The sequence below is a fragment of the Nycticebus coucang genome, chromosome 4 (assembly GCF_027406575.1).
Source record: "Nycticebus coucang isolate mNycCou1 chromosome 4, mNycCou1.pri, whole genome shotgun sequence".
NCBI lineage: Eukaryota > Metazoa > Chordata > Mammalia > Primates > Lorisidae > Nycticebus > Nycticebus coucang.
Window position 1 is genome coordinate 146944783 of NC_069783.1, and position 17454 is coordinate 146962236.

Here is a 17454-nt window from a genome sequence, read left to right on the forward strand (position 1 = left end):
GCTCAAGATGCCCAGCAATGCTCTCTGTGTATTTAAATGGAAGTATTTTTCTCTGTGAAGCCACGTTTTCCAACATGAGCCTCATGAAGCCAACCAAGTGTTATTGAACTTACTCTCTGAATGACTCAGTGTAGCACTTTAAAGTCTGAAGAACAGCAGCATGAAAAGAGCATATCAATGTGGTGGAGAAAGGGAAGGGGTTGGCTTTTTAATTTATTTTTCTTCATGTTTTATAAGAAGAAAGTATATATACATATGTAAATATTTATATGTAGCTTTCTATGTATGTAGTAGGTTGGCTTTAATTTAATATACTTTGATTCAGAAACAAAATAGAGTAAAAGTGCCAAGCAGAACATAAAACATCCTTACTTTTATTTCACACAGTTTTTTTTTGTTTGTTTGTTTGTTTGTGTTTTTATTTCACACAGTTTTATATATAGATAGGAGATTGTACAATTTGAGCCCGGTGTTAGGCCAGCTGTTTTCCTTTTCCTGTGCTTTCTCCTTTGAGAGATTGACAAAGCATTTGTTAATGTCTTATTATTTACCTTAATTACATTTTTGTAACAAAGGAGTCTGTAACTTTATTTATACTTAAGAATATATTTCCAGGGACTACGTCTCACTGCTGAGCAGCTTTTAATATGCCTCTCCTTGAGGAGAAAGTATAGTTCAGCGCTACTGCCAAGAGCTAGTTCTTGTGTGCATGTGATAACTGCACAGTGCTTATGGCTGCTTCATTCTGTTACTTTACATCTAGGAGTCATTGCATTTATTGAATGTCCCTGAGTAAGGGTAAGTTACCAGTTGTGATTTTATACATAAAGGCCAGAAGCTAGCTTAGGCAGTCATGATTTATTATATGCCTTACTTAATGAAGAATACCTGAAATAATCGTGTAACTGCTTAGGATATCCATTTGTTTCATTAAATGGATAATTTGTCATTAAACTTGTGTTTGAACCATGAATTTCCCTTTATGTTTCAAAAGACTTGCAACAAATAAAAACTGGGGACATTAAATGTGCCTATATGTACTAAACACCCATATATATTTGTGATTAAAATGGGAGAAATCTTGCTAATTATATGTCACAGAAGAGCAAAATTCTATTCAAATTTGTACCTCTCTTTACTGTAAGGCATAGAGAATGCATAACAGTTTTCCTTGATTTGCCCATACAATTGGTAATGGGTAATAACTTAATAGATGTGTGTGATATAAAAGTAGTATATCCTGTTCTACCACTTGATGTTATCCCTTCCCTTTTCTGCAAAGGTACTATTGGCTGGAAGAAAAACATTTTGGTTAGCTTCGTATGACAGTATTTCCTGATATAGTTTTTCTGTAAAAACTGGTTTTATAATCATGAGTGGAAAAGGGCAGGTTGAATCGAGTTGACTGAATCTTTTTTTTTTTTTTTTTTTTGGTAGAGACAGAGTCTCACTTTATCACCCTGGTAGAGTGCCGTGGCGTCACACAGCTCACAGCAACCTCCAACTCCTGGGCTTAAGCGATTCTCTTGCCTCAGCCTCCCAAGTAGCTGGGACTTTAGGCGCCCACCACAATGCCCGGCTATTTTTTTTTGTTCTTGCAGTTTGGCCGGGGCCAGGTTTGAACCCACCACCCTGGCCATATGGGGCCGGTGCCCTACCAGCTGAGCCACAGGTGCCGCCCAGAGGTGACTGAATCTTAAGCTGAGTGCACCTCCTGCCATGGCTGTTCCTTCAACTGAGTGCTGCACATCGTGGGCTCTGCCTGTGAGAGAAAAATCCCGGTGCTTGGTGTCCTTGCATGACATGGAATTTTGCATGTAGATCAATTTAAAATGTACCTCTTGTTTACATAATTTGCATAATTTTAAAAGACGATGTTGCCAAACTTTGGAAATGTTAATATTCAAACTGAAAATCTCCACTTCATGTAACATCTTCCTCTGGTTTATAATCTCAGCCAGTGGTTTAATCTGTTCCAGTGTCAACTGCCATGTGCTCTGCTTCAAGGGGGAACCTAGTCTTTGTGACTTTTTTGTACATTAGTATTTGTTACAAATATTTTAGCAAATGCTTTCTATTTCTCTTGCTTGTGCATATCTTGGCTGGCGTTACAGAAAAATAGTGCAGACGTTATTTCCTTACTGGGGAATGGGTTTGTTTCCTTTTCTTTCTTTGTTTTTTTAGTTTGTGTGTGGGTTGGGTAGGGGAGCGGTGGTTTATGTTGAATGTTTAGTTTCTCTTCTGCATGGTACATCACGTTGTGGGATCTTTAGAGAACTTCATACTGTATGAATAAGAAGACAAAATATTTGAAACTTGAAAAAAAAATTCTTAAGCCAGCACGCCTGGTTTAAGTATTTTATTTTGGTTCACAATTTCTCCCTTTGGCCAAGATCTGTGCCCCCACCCCCACCCCCCGGCTTAAGATTTTATTTTGGTTCACAATTCTTCCCTTTTGGCCCAGATCCACCAGAGGCACCATTGATGGCCAGACTCTTATTTTGTCCCATCCCGAGAGCAAGACTGGATGTTCGGGCCAGGTTTGTTAGAAGGGAAGGGTGACTCACCTGGGCAGTGCTCAGGGGCAGTTAGAGAACTCTTTCAAATACAGGGGTGTAGGGTAGCTGGTAGGCAAATTCTACAGCTTGCCCAGAATGTTAGGGTCCTTTGCTGTGAATTTCTGAGGGGGTGTGGGTAACTAGACCCTTTGTGTCTTTGTCTTTGGAGGAAAGACAAAGTCTTTTGTCTTTGTGGCTATGTTAGGCTCCAACAGCTGGGATGGTATGGCCCCTGCCCTGGTTCCATCTAGGCCCTTGGTGGGACCCTAATGGCCAAGAGAACTGAAGAGCCAAAAGGACTTACATCCATGAAGTGTTTTAGGCCAGATGGGACTGGAGGTGGACAGGTACTCATGGAGGCTTTTAAACCTTCTAGACAACATGAAGGTAAAAATCAAAATGTTAAAGGCAAGGCTACAAAATTAATTGATCTGTGTTGTGCTACTATATTTTGAGGTTTTAGTTGCAGGCTTGTAACAAAAAGGCCAAGGAATTTAGAAACTTAATCACTTAAGCTAAGGAATTTAGAGACTTTTGTTGTGTCACCTTATTTTAGTCTCTTTAGTGATTTGTCCTAAGGTGGCTAATAAATTTCCTGTTACATCTCTTTTTGTATAAACCCCATCCTGAGGACAATTATGCTCAGGATGGATGTTTGGACCACATGGCCCAAAAAGACAAAGTTTCTCGTTTAGTATTTGTTTAGGCTTCTGTGTACCCATCCTTGATCATGATCTGCTTTAATCTATAGAACTAAATGTTTTCCCTATGTCTTTGAACATATTTCAAATAGTTGAATTAAATTCTTGTCTAGTAAGCCCAATATCTTGACTTCCTCAGGGACAGTATCTACTGATTTCCAACCCCCACACCCACCCCTGTGCATGGTTTCTTTGTGTCCCTTATAAATTGTGTTGAAAATTGGATATTTTAAATAATACTACGTATAATGTAACAATTCTAGAAATCAGGTCCCTGCCCCCAGGGTTTGGTGTGTACTGCTGCTTATTATAGTAGTTATTATTAATTTATTTAGTGACTTTTTGGAACTAATTTGGTAAAGGCTTGTATTTGTTGTCATGTGTGGCCACTGAAATCTCTACTAGGTTAGGTTAGTCTGCTGATGAATGAACAGAGATTTCCTTAAAAGTCTAGAACCAGTAAGTCTCCGAGATTTTCCCAAGGGGCTTGTGTGCGTGTTAGGGCGTACCTTCAGCACTCAGCAAGATGGTTTTATAGCTCTGCCTTAGCTTTCATTGCCTGTTTTGTGCAGAACCTCAGAATCAGACATGGATGAGAGGTTAGGGACTTCTCTGATGTTTCCTGACAATGCTCACAGTCCTAAATATGTATATGACCTTCCAGATTTCAAGGAATGTGACTCATGGTCTTCCAGTTTAACAAGGAAATGTTGGAGTATTTCAGAGTTCCTATGGATATCTCATTCCTAGGCCTTTTCTATTAAGTTTTGTTTGTTGGTTTTTGAGACAGAGCCTCAAGCTGTCACCCCGGGTAGAGTGCCGTGGCATCACAGCTCACAGCAACCTCCAACTGCTGGGCCCAAGCGATTCTCTTGCCTCAGCCTCCCAAGTAGCTGGGACTACAGGCGCCCGCCACAACACCCAGCTATTTTTTGGTTGTAGTTGTCATTCTTGTTTAGCAGGCTCAGGCTGGATTTGAACCCGCCAGCTCTGGTGTATGTGGCTGGTGCCTTAGCCGCTTGAGCTGCAGGTGCCAAGCCATCTATTGGTAAAAGGTGCCAACTTTTACCCATCGCCTCATGTAGCTGCCATGTTAAGACACTTCTTATAATTATCTTCCACAAACACCCTTTTAGGTTAAATAGAAGCAAGCCTTTCCAGGAAGGTCTTCCATGTAACAAACAGGTCAAATAATGACAGTTCATTGGAATTGTGGCTTCGAAAGAGCTCTGGCTCCATTTTGCTCCCTCTGGTACTAGAGATGTGGGCTACTTTTTGTTGTTGTTGTTGAGTCTCACTTTATTGTCCTTGGTAGAGTGCTGTGGTGTCACACAGCTCACAGCAACCTCCAGCTCCTGGGCTTAGGCCATTCTCATGCCTCAGCCTCCCAAGTAGCTGGGACTACAGGCGCCCGCCACAATGCCCGGTTATTTTTTTGTTGCAATTTGTCTGGGGCCGGGTTTGAACCCGTCACCCTCGGTATATGGGGCTGGTGCCCTGCCCACTGAGCCACAGGCGCCACCCAGATGTGTACTATTTTTAAGGCTACTACTGAGCTGGGAGCAAAAGATGGTCTAGGGTAAGCTAAAACAACACAAATCTCACTGTTTTTACTGAAATTTAGCCATTTTTCCTAAATAAACACTCCTTGGGTTGCTGCATTGTGACTTTGATTAAATTTCTAGAGTTCTGAAAACATTGATTCTGGACATTTTGGCCATATTTTTTTTTGTTGTTGTTTTTATGAAGGGATGAATTTTCAGATGTCTTTACTCCACCATTTTCACTGCTGTCACCTACAACATGGTTTTGTTCCCTTTTTTTTTTTAGACAGAGTCTCACTTTGTCACCCTCAGTATTGTTGCCTGGTGTCATTGCTCACAGCAACCTCAAACTCTCGGGCTCAAGCGATTCTCTTGTCTCAGACAAGAGTACTTGCCTCCCGAGTAGCTGGGACTACAGGTGCCCTCCACAACGCCAAGCTTTTTTTTTTTTTTCTTTTTTTTTAGAGGCAGGGTCTTGCTCTGGCTCAAGCTGGTCTTGAACCTGTGAACCTGTGAGCTCAGGCAATCCACTCACCTTGGCCTCCCATAGTGCTAAGATTATAGGTGTGAGCGACCATGCCCAGCCTACAATATGGTTTTAAATCTCTAAAGTCTCCATGGCCATGGGTTAATTAAATATTTAATCACGGGAAGTGATTGGGAAAAGGAGTAAAAAGAGAAATGTCATTCTCAAGAGGTTCTCCCAGATGAATACATGAAGTTTAGAAAGTTATTTTATATTTAGTTGTCACAGAATTAAGGTTAAAGTAACAGCTATTTTAAACCTTTTTTCTTCAGAGAAGATAAACACAGGCTTTGCAAATCAGAACTAACTTTAAATTTCAGCTTTGCTTCTAACTAGCTTAGTGGTCTAGGACAAGTTATATAAACTCTCTGTGCCTCGGTTTCCTCATTTATAAAAGATAATATTTACCACGTAAGCTTATTCTGAGGACTAAATGTAAAATGCTGATCACAAACGACCGGCAGCCCAATAGATATTAGCTATATAATTGTTATTTTTATAATATTCTGCAGAAGTACGCTAATAATTGTTGAGTAGAGTTAACCTAAAGGCAGATTTTCTTTTCTTTCTTGCTATTTCTCTCTTTTGTTTTGTTTGTTTGTTTTAAGAATGGAAAAGAAAATCTGTTCCAGCATTTTGGAATACAAATTTGCGTCAAAATTAATTTATTCGTTTTACTGATATTTAAATAAAATGATTTTTTCAACAAACATTGATTAAATATCTAGTAAATTTCAGGCACCATGCCAGGCACAGGTATGACAATGTCACTAAGTTGTGGTCCCCTGTTGCGGACCGCCAGTCGATGGGCCTCAGTCTGAGGGTGCTCAGGGCGAACGGAGCAGGTTGATTGAAAGGTCGACGCAGGATGAAATGACAGACTGCCACACACCACGAGTGATGAAGAAAGCAGCTGTACTTTACTGAATTTTAAGATTGGTTTTTATACATTTTTGACAAAGCATTACAAATTACAAAAGGTATTTTTACAACTTGCTGAGCTTTACAAGTTAATATCTAACCTTGTAGATGTGAGTATTTGACCATCTCACTTAAACAATATCCTGTCCGCAAGGGGTTCTGCCCGCGAGGGGGAACAAAGGCTGCTGGTTATCAGTTGTGTCTTTCACTTCCCCTTATCTAAGTAAATGCTTTAAAGGTTAGAGTTTTAAAACGTGAAAATTCTTTCTTTATAACTACTAGTATTAGTAATAATTCACAAATTATTTACTTCTAATGTGATTAAAAGATTTCATATATGTGTAAATTATGTAAGTGATTATAGTACTAGGAAATATATGAAATGTAAAGGTATGTGGAAAGTTTTAAGTCGTGGGTGGCTGTGGGTGGTGTAAGTACATATCTAGATGGAGCATCTTGTTTGCTGTTCCTGCATTGTCTCAATGCATTGTCTCAATTCACTGACATTTATGGTGGGAGCGTGCTCCTGCATCGTTCCCCTGGAGACATTGAGTCTCCATCGGCTATGTGTGATTATGGATCAGTAAGTCATTATGTTTATTCTTGGTTTCTTACAACAATCAGGCATTCAACTTAACAAACAGGTTTCAGGGCAAAGGTTTCTTAGGCTTTATGCCGCACCTCGTGAGTCATTACGTTCATCAAAAAGTATGCTAGGCAACTTCTGCGCTGCTGTCGCATACCAGGGGGGCTGGGGGTATCGCTCCGGGGAGCACAGACCACCTAACCATGCGTTTTACAACGCGGACAGCGCCACCTCACCACGACTAGATGCCGGGGGTGCGGCAGTCCCCACTCTCAGGGGCTGACAGTCCAGGAGACTGATGAGTGCCCAGGTGATTACAAGCACAGTAACAAAGGCTGTGATGTGATACAAAACTATCAGTGCAAGTGTGTGACAAGAATTCCCTTCTCTCAGATTTATCCCTTTTTCTTTAGCTCTAAAGCCAAGGATTTGGTCCATTATTTTCTTAATCAGATAAATTAAACCACGGATTTAAAAAAATTTTTCAAAAGATGAAAGACAAACACCTCAGATTATGGAGGATAAATGGCATAATAAACCTGGGTAGTTCCCAAAGGAAAAGTGCTTGGCAGAGTCTTAGGATGATTTAAGGGAAAAACAGAAAATGTTTTCAGGGCGGCGCCTGTGGCTCAGCAGGTAGGGCGCCGGTCCCATATGCCAGAGGTGGCGGGTTCAAACCCAGCCCCGGCCAAAAAAAAAAAAAGAAAATGTTTTCATTTTTTTACCTACAAGTTTCATACTAAAAAACGACTATAAACTCTTTGTGGAGTTACATGTACATTGAAATGCAGGTAATTTTAATTCAATTGCATTTTTCAGAATTCTCAATCGTAATCCTCTGACAACTGTTGAAGATTCATATCTTTATAAATTGCCAGCATTAAAATATCTGTAAGTATTGCGGTCATCTCATGAATCATGAGATTATTTCTGCTGTTATTTTTTATTTTCATCAAAGATTAAGTATGTTGAATTTAGGCTAAAAAGTCATAATTTAAACTTTAACTGGTTATTAAAAAAAGGTTATTGGCAAAGAAAAGAGATTAAGAATGGATGTGTAATGAATGGGCAAGACAGCCAGCAGGGAAAGAGAACAGTAGTATTGAGGAATGTAGATAAATATAATATATATAGATGCATGTAGGAATATGATTTATCCCAGAAAGCAAAAAAGAATAGATGCTTCTATTTTAAAAATAAAAAATAAAGGGCGGTGCCTGTGGCTCAAAGGAGTGGGCGCCAGCCCCATATGCCGGAGGTGGCGGGTTCAAACCCAGCCCAGCCAAAAACTGCAAAAAAAAAAAACACCTCCCCCGTAAAAAAAATAAATAAATAAATAAAGTAATCCAGGGAGGTGAATCCAATAAGAAAATGGGAAGATAAATGTTAAAAAGTGTATACATTCCATTATTTGATGTCATTAATTTGATGCTGCAAATGAAGATAATTACATTTCTTCAGTAAAAGCTCTGTAATCATCTTCTTTGACAAATAAACTGTTGAGCTGGCTTGTTTTATATAGAAACAAAAATTGAAGTGCTGACATGTCCTTGAAATATCTTTTTAAGTACAGAATTTTTCTATTGGGGTTAATATCTTGACTCTTCGGACTTTCTCCTTCAGAGACATGGGAACAACACAAGCCCCACTTACAACAGTCGAGAACATCCTCATGACAACTCTTGAATTGGAAAAACTGTAAGTTATTTTTTTCTTAGCTTTATTTTCACTTAGTACTTTTTTTGGGTTTATATTTTCTTAAGTCAGTTTTTGTGAGGTATAATTTTTATGCAGTAAAACTCACTCTTTTTAGGTGCACCAATGAATTTTGACAAATGTATAATTATGTAACCACCATCACATTCCCCAAATAGAATGTTTCTGGCGCCCTAAAAAAAGCCTCTCATGTTCCTCTGCAGTCGGTCCCCTCCTCCCACCATCAGCCCCTGGCAACCACAATCTGATTTACATCCGCATAGTTTTGCCTTTTCCCGACTGTCTTAGAAATGAAATCAGATGTAGTATGTAACCCTTTTGTGTGAAGCTTCTTTCACTTAGCATCATTGTTCTGATATTATATTACTATTCATGTTGTATCTGTCAGTGCAGTTAGTCCTCTCCTCATTCACAGCTTCAGCCAAGCACAGATGGTAAATATTTGGGGTGGGGTCGGGGGGTGGGGGGAGAATAAACTATAAAAACTAATATGTGTTAAAATACAGTATAGCAACCATGTACATGGCCTTTACACTGTGTTACATAATATTCTAAGAGTAATCTAGAGGTGATTTCAAGTATACTAGAGATTATATGCAAATATTATAGCATTCACAGATTTTGGTATCTGCAGAGTCCTGAACCAGTTCCCCACAGATAGCAAGGGACAGTGTCGTATGGCTATATCAGCTTATCCTTTCACCAATTTATGAACAATTGGGTTGTTTTCAATTTTTTGGCAATTATGAAAACTGCTAAGAACACTCATACTCATGTCTTTGTGTGAAATACGTTTTCATTTCTTTCAGGTAAGTACCTAGGGTGGGACTACTGTATCACATCCTAAGGACATATTTAACTTTTTAAGAAACTGCTAACTTCTTTCCTAAAGCGGCTGTACTATTTTGTATTCCCACCAGCAATGTGAAAGTTGCAGTTGCTACAGGTATTCAGCGGATCCTTATTTCAGTTTTCTTGAAAAATCTACTAGTAGATGTATAGTGGAATCTCATTGTGGTTTTAATTTGCATTTCTGTAATAGTTAATGCTGTTGAATATCTATTCATGTGTAAATATCTTCTGTACTGAATTATCTGTTCAAATCTGATCCTGTATTTTAATTGATATTTATCTTCTTGTTTAGTTTTAAGAGTACTTTTTGTACTCTAGATACAAGTCTTTCAGGTATGTGTTTAGTAACTATCTTTTCTCTTTTCTCAGGTTGTGGTTTGTCTTTTCATTCTTTTTAAATTTTATGTATGTGTGTATGTATGTATGTATGTAGGTATGTATGTATTTATTTATTGAGACAGGAGTCTCACACTGTCACCCTGGGTTGATTGCCATGGTGTTATAAATCATAGCAACCTCAAACTCCTGGGCTCAAAACCAGAAAACTGAAATATAAGGATCTGCTGATCCTCTTACCTCAGCCTCCCAAGTAGCTGTGTACCCACCACCATACCCAGCTACTTTTTCAACTTTTAGTAAAGACGGGGTCTTGCTCTTGCCCAAGCTGGTTTTAAACTCCTGAGCTCAAGCGATCCACTCACCTTGTCCTCCCGGAGTGCTAGGATTACAGGCGTGAGCCACTGTGCCTGGCCTGTCTTTTCATGCTATTAAAAGTATTTTAGCCCAGGTTTTGTAATTTGTAATTTGAGGTTACAGCACAGGTTTTGTAAATTGTAATTTGAGGTTACGGCAAGCTATAAAGATGCCACCACACACTAGCCTGTGTGAGTGAGACCCTGTCTCAAAAAGAAAAATAAAGGAAGAAAAGGAAAGGAAACAGTAGGTATTGTTTAGTTTCCAAATATTTGGCGATTTTTCAGATCTTTCTGTTGGTTTCTAATTTAATTCCATTATGATCAGAGAACACATATTGAATGACTTGAATTCTTTTGAATTTATTAAAATTTGTTTTATGGCCCAGAATATTGTTGCATAGCTCATTGATGCTCTATTCATGTTTTATTTTGTTTTCCTTGTGTTTCATTTTGGGAAGTTTTAAGTTTTTGAAATAACAATTTTAATGTCCTTGCCTGCTCATTCTATCCATGTAGGTTCTGAGTTGGTTCTTATTGATTGCTTTGTTTCTTTAATATGGGTCACATTTTCTTGCTTCTTTTCATGTTTGGTAATTTTCTATTGGATCTTGGTACGTGTTGCCCCATGGATCGTGAGATGGTCCTATCTAGCTTATGCTAACAGGCAGTCTTCCTAATCTTGAGCGACATCTAATTATTTTCTGATACTTTTGGGTGGTTCTTTTCCTAGCCTCAAGTAGTTTCCTCATACACGTGCACCAATCAGTACTTTGCTGAACACTCAAGAGCTCCCTCTGTGTGTCTCCAGAGTTCATGTTCTGTGCGCCTCTTTTCTCTCTAGTACTCTGCTTTGAGACTTCTAGCCACCTTGGTTTTCCCAGACTCTCAGCTCCATTTCCTTAATCAAAGAGTCCACCAGTTTCCTTTCCTAGCACCATGACCTGGAAACTCTCTCAAAGAAGTAAGCTAGGGCAGTCACGGGGCTCACTTCATTTATTTCACATCTTACGGAGAATCACTGTCCTTCATTGCCTGATGTCCAGTGTCTTTAAAACTGTTGTTTTGTTTCTTTTATCTGGTATTTTGGTTGTTTCTGGCCAGCGGTGCAATGTCCTTGTTATTACATCTTGGCCAGAATCTAATAATAATCTTTAAATCTTTTTTGTTTTGATCCAGGATCAATCAGAGATCAGGCATTGCTCGTTATGTCTCTGTTTCCTTTAGTCTAAAACATTTGTCTACTTTTTCTTGGTCTTTCATGCATTAAAGAGTCTAACAGGGTTGTTTTATAAATTCTCCCACAATCCGGATTTGTCTATTTCCTCATGATTAGATTCAGGTAAAACATTTTGAGGAAGAATACTATTAATAAATAGACGATGTGTTCTTCCTACCTCATGACTTCAGATGGCCCATAATGCTAAGTTTGATCACTTGATTACAGAGTGATATCTTCTAGAGCTCTCCATTATAAAGTTATTTTTTCCATTGTTAATATGTATAAATACATTTGATCTTAGACAAAAGTCCAAGGAGAAACAATAATAAGTATAAATAATCTCCGGGGTGATGCTTTGAGATCAGTGAAGATCCTGCTTTCAAAACATGTTTTTACCCAACTGTGCATCAGTGAGGCAAGAGAATCGCTTAAGCCCAGCAGTTGGAGGTTGCTGTGATCTGTGACGCCATGGCACTCTACCCAGGGCGACAGCTTGAGGCTCTGTCTTAAAAAACAAACAAACCAACCAACTGTGCATCAGTGATAATCACTATCCAAATCCATTATTATTGTGTTTGCAAAATGACACTTTTCTAATTATATCATTCCTTCTACATAGCTGGCATTATTCTATTAATATTAAAGAAGAGCTGGCCCTCTTTTCCTTTTGTGAATTCATGGATTCTTCTTCTGTGAATTCATGGATTCTTCTTTATAGTAATTATGTTGTACCTTATTATCATCATTATTATTTTGAAGGCTCAAATTGTCCACATTTGGCCAATGTAATCATTATTACATTATAAAGTGGTTTAAACTAAGCTATCATTTATGCCCAGAGTAATTTCTAATATTTACCACTCCGAACAGTAATTGAGAAAGGAATTCTAGAAGTTTGGGGCCTCCAGACTCTTCTTAGAAGTCTGCCTCCTGTGTCCTCTCAACCCAAAGTGAGACAGATTTTCTTCTTCTGTCTTCTATGGGAGAAGATAATTTCTGAATGAAACTACAAATCAGTGTCACCCAATTCTAATTCCTTTTTTTTAAAATTTATTATTTTTAGAGATGAGGTCTTGCTATCTTGCCTAGGCTGGTCTCAAAGTTCTGGCCTCAAGCAATCCTCCCACCTTACTCTCCTGAGTGGCTGCAACCACGGGTGCACACCACAATGCCCAGCTAATTAAAAAAAATTTTTTGTAGGGGCAGGGTCTTGCTATGTTGCCCAGGCTGGTCTCAAACCCTAGCACCAAGCAATCCTCCTGCTTTAGCCTCCCCTGTAGCTGGAATTACAGGTGAAAGCTACCATACCTGGCACCTCTAATCTCTATCACGTTTACTCTAGGCATACCATAACCACTGCTGTGTTCACCCATCTCTCTGTCTCCTTTCCTTTTGGCTTTCTGGTTCCTACCCAACAACTGACCAGGCCATATGCCTCAAGAACTCTTTTTGCCTAGCCCTGCGGTAGTTTCAACCTCCCTCTTCTACCAACTGAAGTCATCCCTTTACCATTAATTTAATTCTCTGTGTTTCCATTTATAGGATCTTACCTAGCCATATGGCCTGCTGCCTCTGCCAATTTAAAAATAATATTGAGGTTGTCTGCAAGACAGTGAAGCTACATTGTGATGCATGTATAGGAAACAGCACAGAAGATTGTTGTGAGTTTAAATTGCTTAATGATAAATTTTTTTAATTTTTATTTTGTTTTTTAAGTTTTTAATTTGAGAATTTTTAAGCTAATGATGGAATTGCTTTATTCTTACTTATTCGTTCAGAGTTAAACTCCCTGTATTTCTGAACTACTCCCTGGCTGAAAGTCAGGTTCACAGTTATTATTACATAATTTAATAATGTAACTGTTCCACATCCATAAAGGACAGAGAGGAAGGAACGGAAGGAGAGAGTATAACATTAGCGGCCACATACTCTGTACTGTGTCTCTGCTTGGTGTTTTACCCCCCACCAATAACTTGTCTATACAGCTCCTCAAAGTTTGTAACTGGTTTTATATCCATTAGGTCTCAAGAGCTCTTTTCCTTATAGGACAGGTATAGATCGGGTTTTGCTTTGTTTATTTTTACGGAGAGTATAAGTGATATTTGGAGCCTGAGAGTTTCCGGTTACATAACCAGAAATTGCTACCTGGCCCTTCTAAAGAAACAGAGGGCTTTTCCATTCTTAGACTTTCCAACTCTGAACTTGCTCTAAATCTAAAGCTTTTATATCCACAGAACAAACACTCGGGTGCTTTTTTAAGTGTTTTTCTCATATTACGTTTATTAGCACTAACTTCATCAAAATGTGACTGCTTTCATGTCCAGACAATTTGAATACAGATCTCTACCCGTGATACTAAAGTTGCATACTTTCCAAAACAATTTTTCACATATTATATTATATTGTATTAGTCTCTTCTTCCCTGAAAGTAGGCAGAAGAAACATTTTTAATCTTGTGTTACAGATGAGGAAAAACAAGATCAGAGGCGTTAAGTGCTGTAGCCTATTCTCAGGCCCTCTGTCCCCAAATTTGGGTTCTCCATAGCCCATGTTCCTCATTTCTCATGATGCTTACCAACTCCTCTGACCCTTAACCACTACCACCGAAACTTTTAATTCTGGACAGGAACCCAGCTACACGATGGTACACTTGTTTTTCATGCAGTTGGAAGCTTTGGATGGTTCCACAAGTAAAGCTGGGAATTATAGAAATGAAACGAAAGCAAAGTGGGCGTCTGACAAAAGTTGCTTTTCCTTTCTGCATTTTAGGAAGTCAAGTAATGTTTATCTAAAATTGCTGTTATTCCTTAGATTTATTGAACACGCCACATAAGCATATAATCTGGAAATTAAAAACCTCTTAACCTCCATCCCAGATCCCAGCCCAAATTGAGGAAAGAACCAGAATCTACCTCGTGTTTTTTCTGTGCAGAACCTCCTATTATCCGGGCTAGGATACATGAGAGCAGGGGCCAAGAAGAGGAACTGGGTGGGGAGATGACAAGGCCATGTCCAGATAAGGACGTCTTAGCAATAGGATTGGGGCCTCCACATTAGCATCTCTTCTCTTGGTCCCCTCAGGGAACTGTCTTTCATCAGAGTCATCTACAAGCATGCCCCCTCTGCATCTGAGGCAGGACAGTCTGGGCTGCAGAAGGGCTGGTTCAGCCAGGAGCAGGGAGCAAGGGTCTCCCATCTTGGGTGTTTACTGAGTGCTGGGCGAGTGGATTTGGGGGACCAGTGGAATAACCCCAAGTAGAGTAACTGTATGTCACATTATGGAATGTTCTGAGTAGGTAGCCACATTTCCCAAAGATATTTTTTCTCCTTTTATTATTCCATTGTATAGGTTTAAACTGGGGTTTCTTTTTTCCTCTCTACGTGGCACTCTTCTGTTTGCTGACTCCTAATTTCTTTGACTGGGATATATGGCTGTGGATTGGCAAAAAGCTATGCCATCAGCCTTCCATCGTCAAAAACAGTCTCTTCTTTTTTGACAGTTGAAGAAGCAAGTGTAGGAAATGCGGAGGGAGCGCTCATGAAGGTATTACAGGCCCGGAAGAAGCACACGAGCACCGAGCTGACCATTGAGCCAGAGGTATCCGCAAATAAAAATGGCATCGGCTTGTCAGGCTTCACGAGCGACCAGATGGACTTCAGTGATGAAAGCGATGTCATTAGTGCCCTTAATTACATATTGCCTTATTTCTCAGAGGGAAATCTAGAAGATGTAGAATCGACATTATTGCCATTCATTAAACTGCTTTTCTCAAATGTGCAGGAAGGAGAGAAGCCCCTAAGTCATATGAAAAACAATACAAAGGCTCAGCCTCTTGAACCTGGACCCAGCAATTCAGCTTACAAAAATAAACTGAGGAAGCTCTATTTCCTGGAAAATTTGTTAGATGCAGAAATTCAAGAAAAAATCGATGAGGTGAAAAAGAAAGAAAAAACTGCCATGCTTATGCAGTCTGGCCTTTTAGAGAAGAAAATGCAAGAGTTATCGCAACTTAGATATGCATTTAGGGGACTTTCAATGTTAGCCCAGTCAACACTACCCTGGTGCGTCACCTGTGAGAAGGTCAACACCAAATTAGGACCAAAGCTTCCAATGGGAATTTGCCTCAGGGGGCACATGCCTGGAGACGCTTGGGAAATTGACTTTTCTGAACTCCATCCAGGTAGTAAGAGATATAAATATCTCCTGGTGCTAGTAGGTAGATACATTCTCAGGGTGGGTAGAAGCTTTCCCCCCATAAATGAAACTGCTTTAACCACTGCAAAAATGCTTCTGAATGAGATTAGTCCTAGATATGGGCTACCTTTTTCAATTGGCTCAGATAATGGGCCAGTTTTTGCTTCTGCTTTGACCCAAGTAATTAGTAAAGCCCTAGGTACACATTGTGCCTACCATCCCCAAAGCTCAGGACAAGTCGGAAGAATGAACCGGACCCTAAAAGTAACTTTAACCAAACGTATTGATGAGACTGGTGGAAAGTGGACAGAGCACCTGCCCTTAGCAACTCTCAGAGCAAGGTATACTCCATACAGAGCAGGTTTTACTCCTTATGAAATCATGTATGGGAGACCTCCCCCTCTGCCCCCGTGTGCATGAACCTCAGCAGAAATAACTAACCATACTCTTTAAAGTATCTCCAGTCTCTCTCTCAGATCCAAAGGGACATCCACCCCCAATTTAAGATACTTACGGGACCCCAGAGGGCCTGCAAAGGACTCCAAAAATGCCTTTCAGCCTGGAGATTGAGTGTAGGTTAAGTCATTCCAGAAAGAAGGCCTCCCCTCGAAGTGGAAGGGCCCCTTCACCGTCATCCTCACTACCCTGATGGCTGTGAGAGTGGAGAGTTTGTCAGAATGGATGCAATAAACACGGGTGAAGAAGACCAAAGGAGACAGCGGAGCCCACTGGACAGTGGTCCCAGGAGAAAACCTTATCAAGCTAAGACTGTTGCAATCTCGATAGAGATGTTTTCCTTTCCTGCATCCTTGCTGCTTCCCCTTCCTACTGCATGTGGCTGGATGGAAAGGAGATTACAATCCAGTGCTTTTAACCTTAACGCCACCCAGGATGCCACAGCACGTAGAACAAGGTCTTGTAGTAAAGGCCAGTTTGGGGAATGCTGGGAATGTAAAAATCCAGGTACAGAGGCCAATTGAGTGAATCAGGAGACAAAAATAGACTTGGAAACTCTAGCTCTATACATGCTGGCCCAATACAGTCAATTGTGCCACCCAGGAGACCCACCCAAGACCAGTGGGGACACTGGCACGACTGAAAGACCCACTGTTCAATTTCTTTAATCCAGACCTAAAAGGCCCTTTGCCCTACAAAGAACCCACAAAAAACTCCCTTTTGCTTCCTGTTAAGTATGTTAAATGGTATGCAACGTCTTTTGAATATAACTCAACCTGATTTAGCTTCTCATTGTTGGTTATGTCTACTACATAGGGTTAGGCGAGCAAGACACCCCCCCCATCACTAACAACAACAACAACAACAAAAACCTTTTCTCTTGGACCCAGCTAGCCCCACCGTTTACTTTAGGAGATGTGACTGGTTAGGCAAACTGTCTTCATAGCCCAGGCTATAATTTAACTGTATCTCCCTTGAAGTCAAAGAGGTTTATGTGCAGCCCTAGGAGAAGCCTCTTATTTTTATGCAAATAAATCAGGGGTAATTATTTGATTGGAATTCCTGGCTAACAACTTTGATAAGTAGTCTGGCCAGGTCTCTAATCCTCCTTATGTTGGGTTTGCTGATTGGGCCTTGTATTTACAATTGGTTAATCAATTTTATAAAAACTCGACTAGTTGTGGCTCGGTGCCTATAGCTCAAGCGGCTAAGGCACCAGCCACATACACCAGAGCTGGTGGGTTCGAATCCAGCCTGGACCCACCAAACAACAATGACAACTACAACCAAAAAATAGGGGGGCATTGTGGCTGGTGCCTTAGCCTCCCAGCTACTTGGGGAGCTGAGGCAAGAGAATCAGCCCTTTGCGGGGAAGGATGGGTGGAGGGAGGGGAATCAGTGGGAACACAACTACGGTGCATTTCACAAGGGTACATGTTAAATTTACTAAGTGTAGAGTATAAATATCTTAACACAATAAGTAAG

General features: G+C 40.0%; 1 protein-coding gene across 2 annotated transcripts in view; it reads left to right on the forward strand.

Moving 5' to 3' along the window:
• LOC128583236 (leucine-rich repeat-containing protein 37B-like) overlaps positions 1-17454 on the forward strand; it is a 75850-nt gene that overhangs the window by 52873 nt on the left and 5523 nt on the right. For both annotated transcript variants that reach the window (XM_053587325.1, XM_053587326.1), the window contains 4 exons: positions 7656-7727; positions 8460-8534; positions 12861-12979; positions 14819-14916. In XM_053587325.1, coding sequence (XP_053443300.1) covers positions 7656-7727; positions 8460-8534; positions 12861-12979; positions 14819-14916 — 364 coding nt within the window. The remainder of the gene's footprint in view (positions 1-7655; positions 7728-8459; positions 8535-12860; positions 12980-14818; positions 14917-17454) is intronic.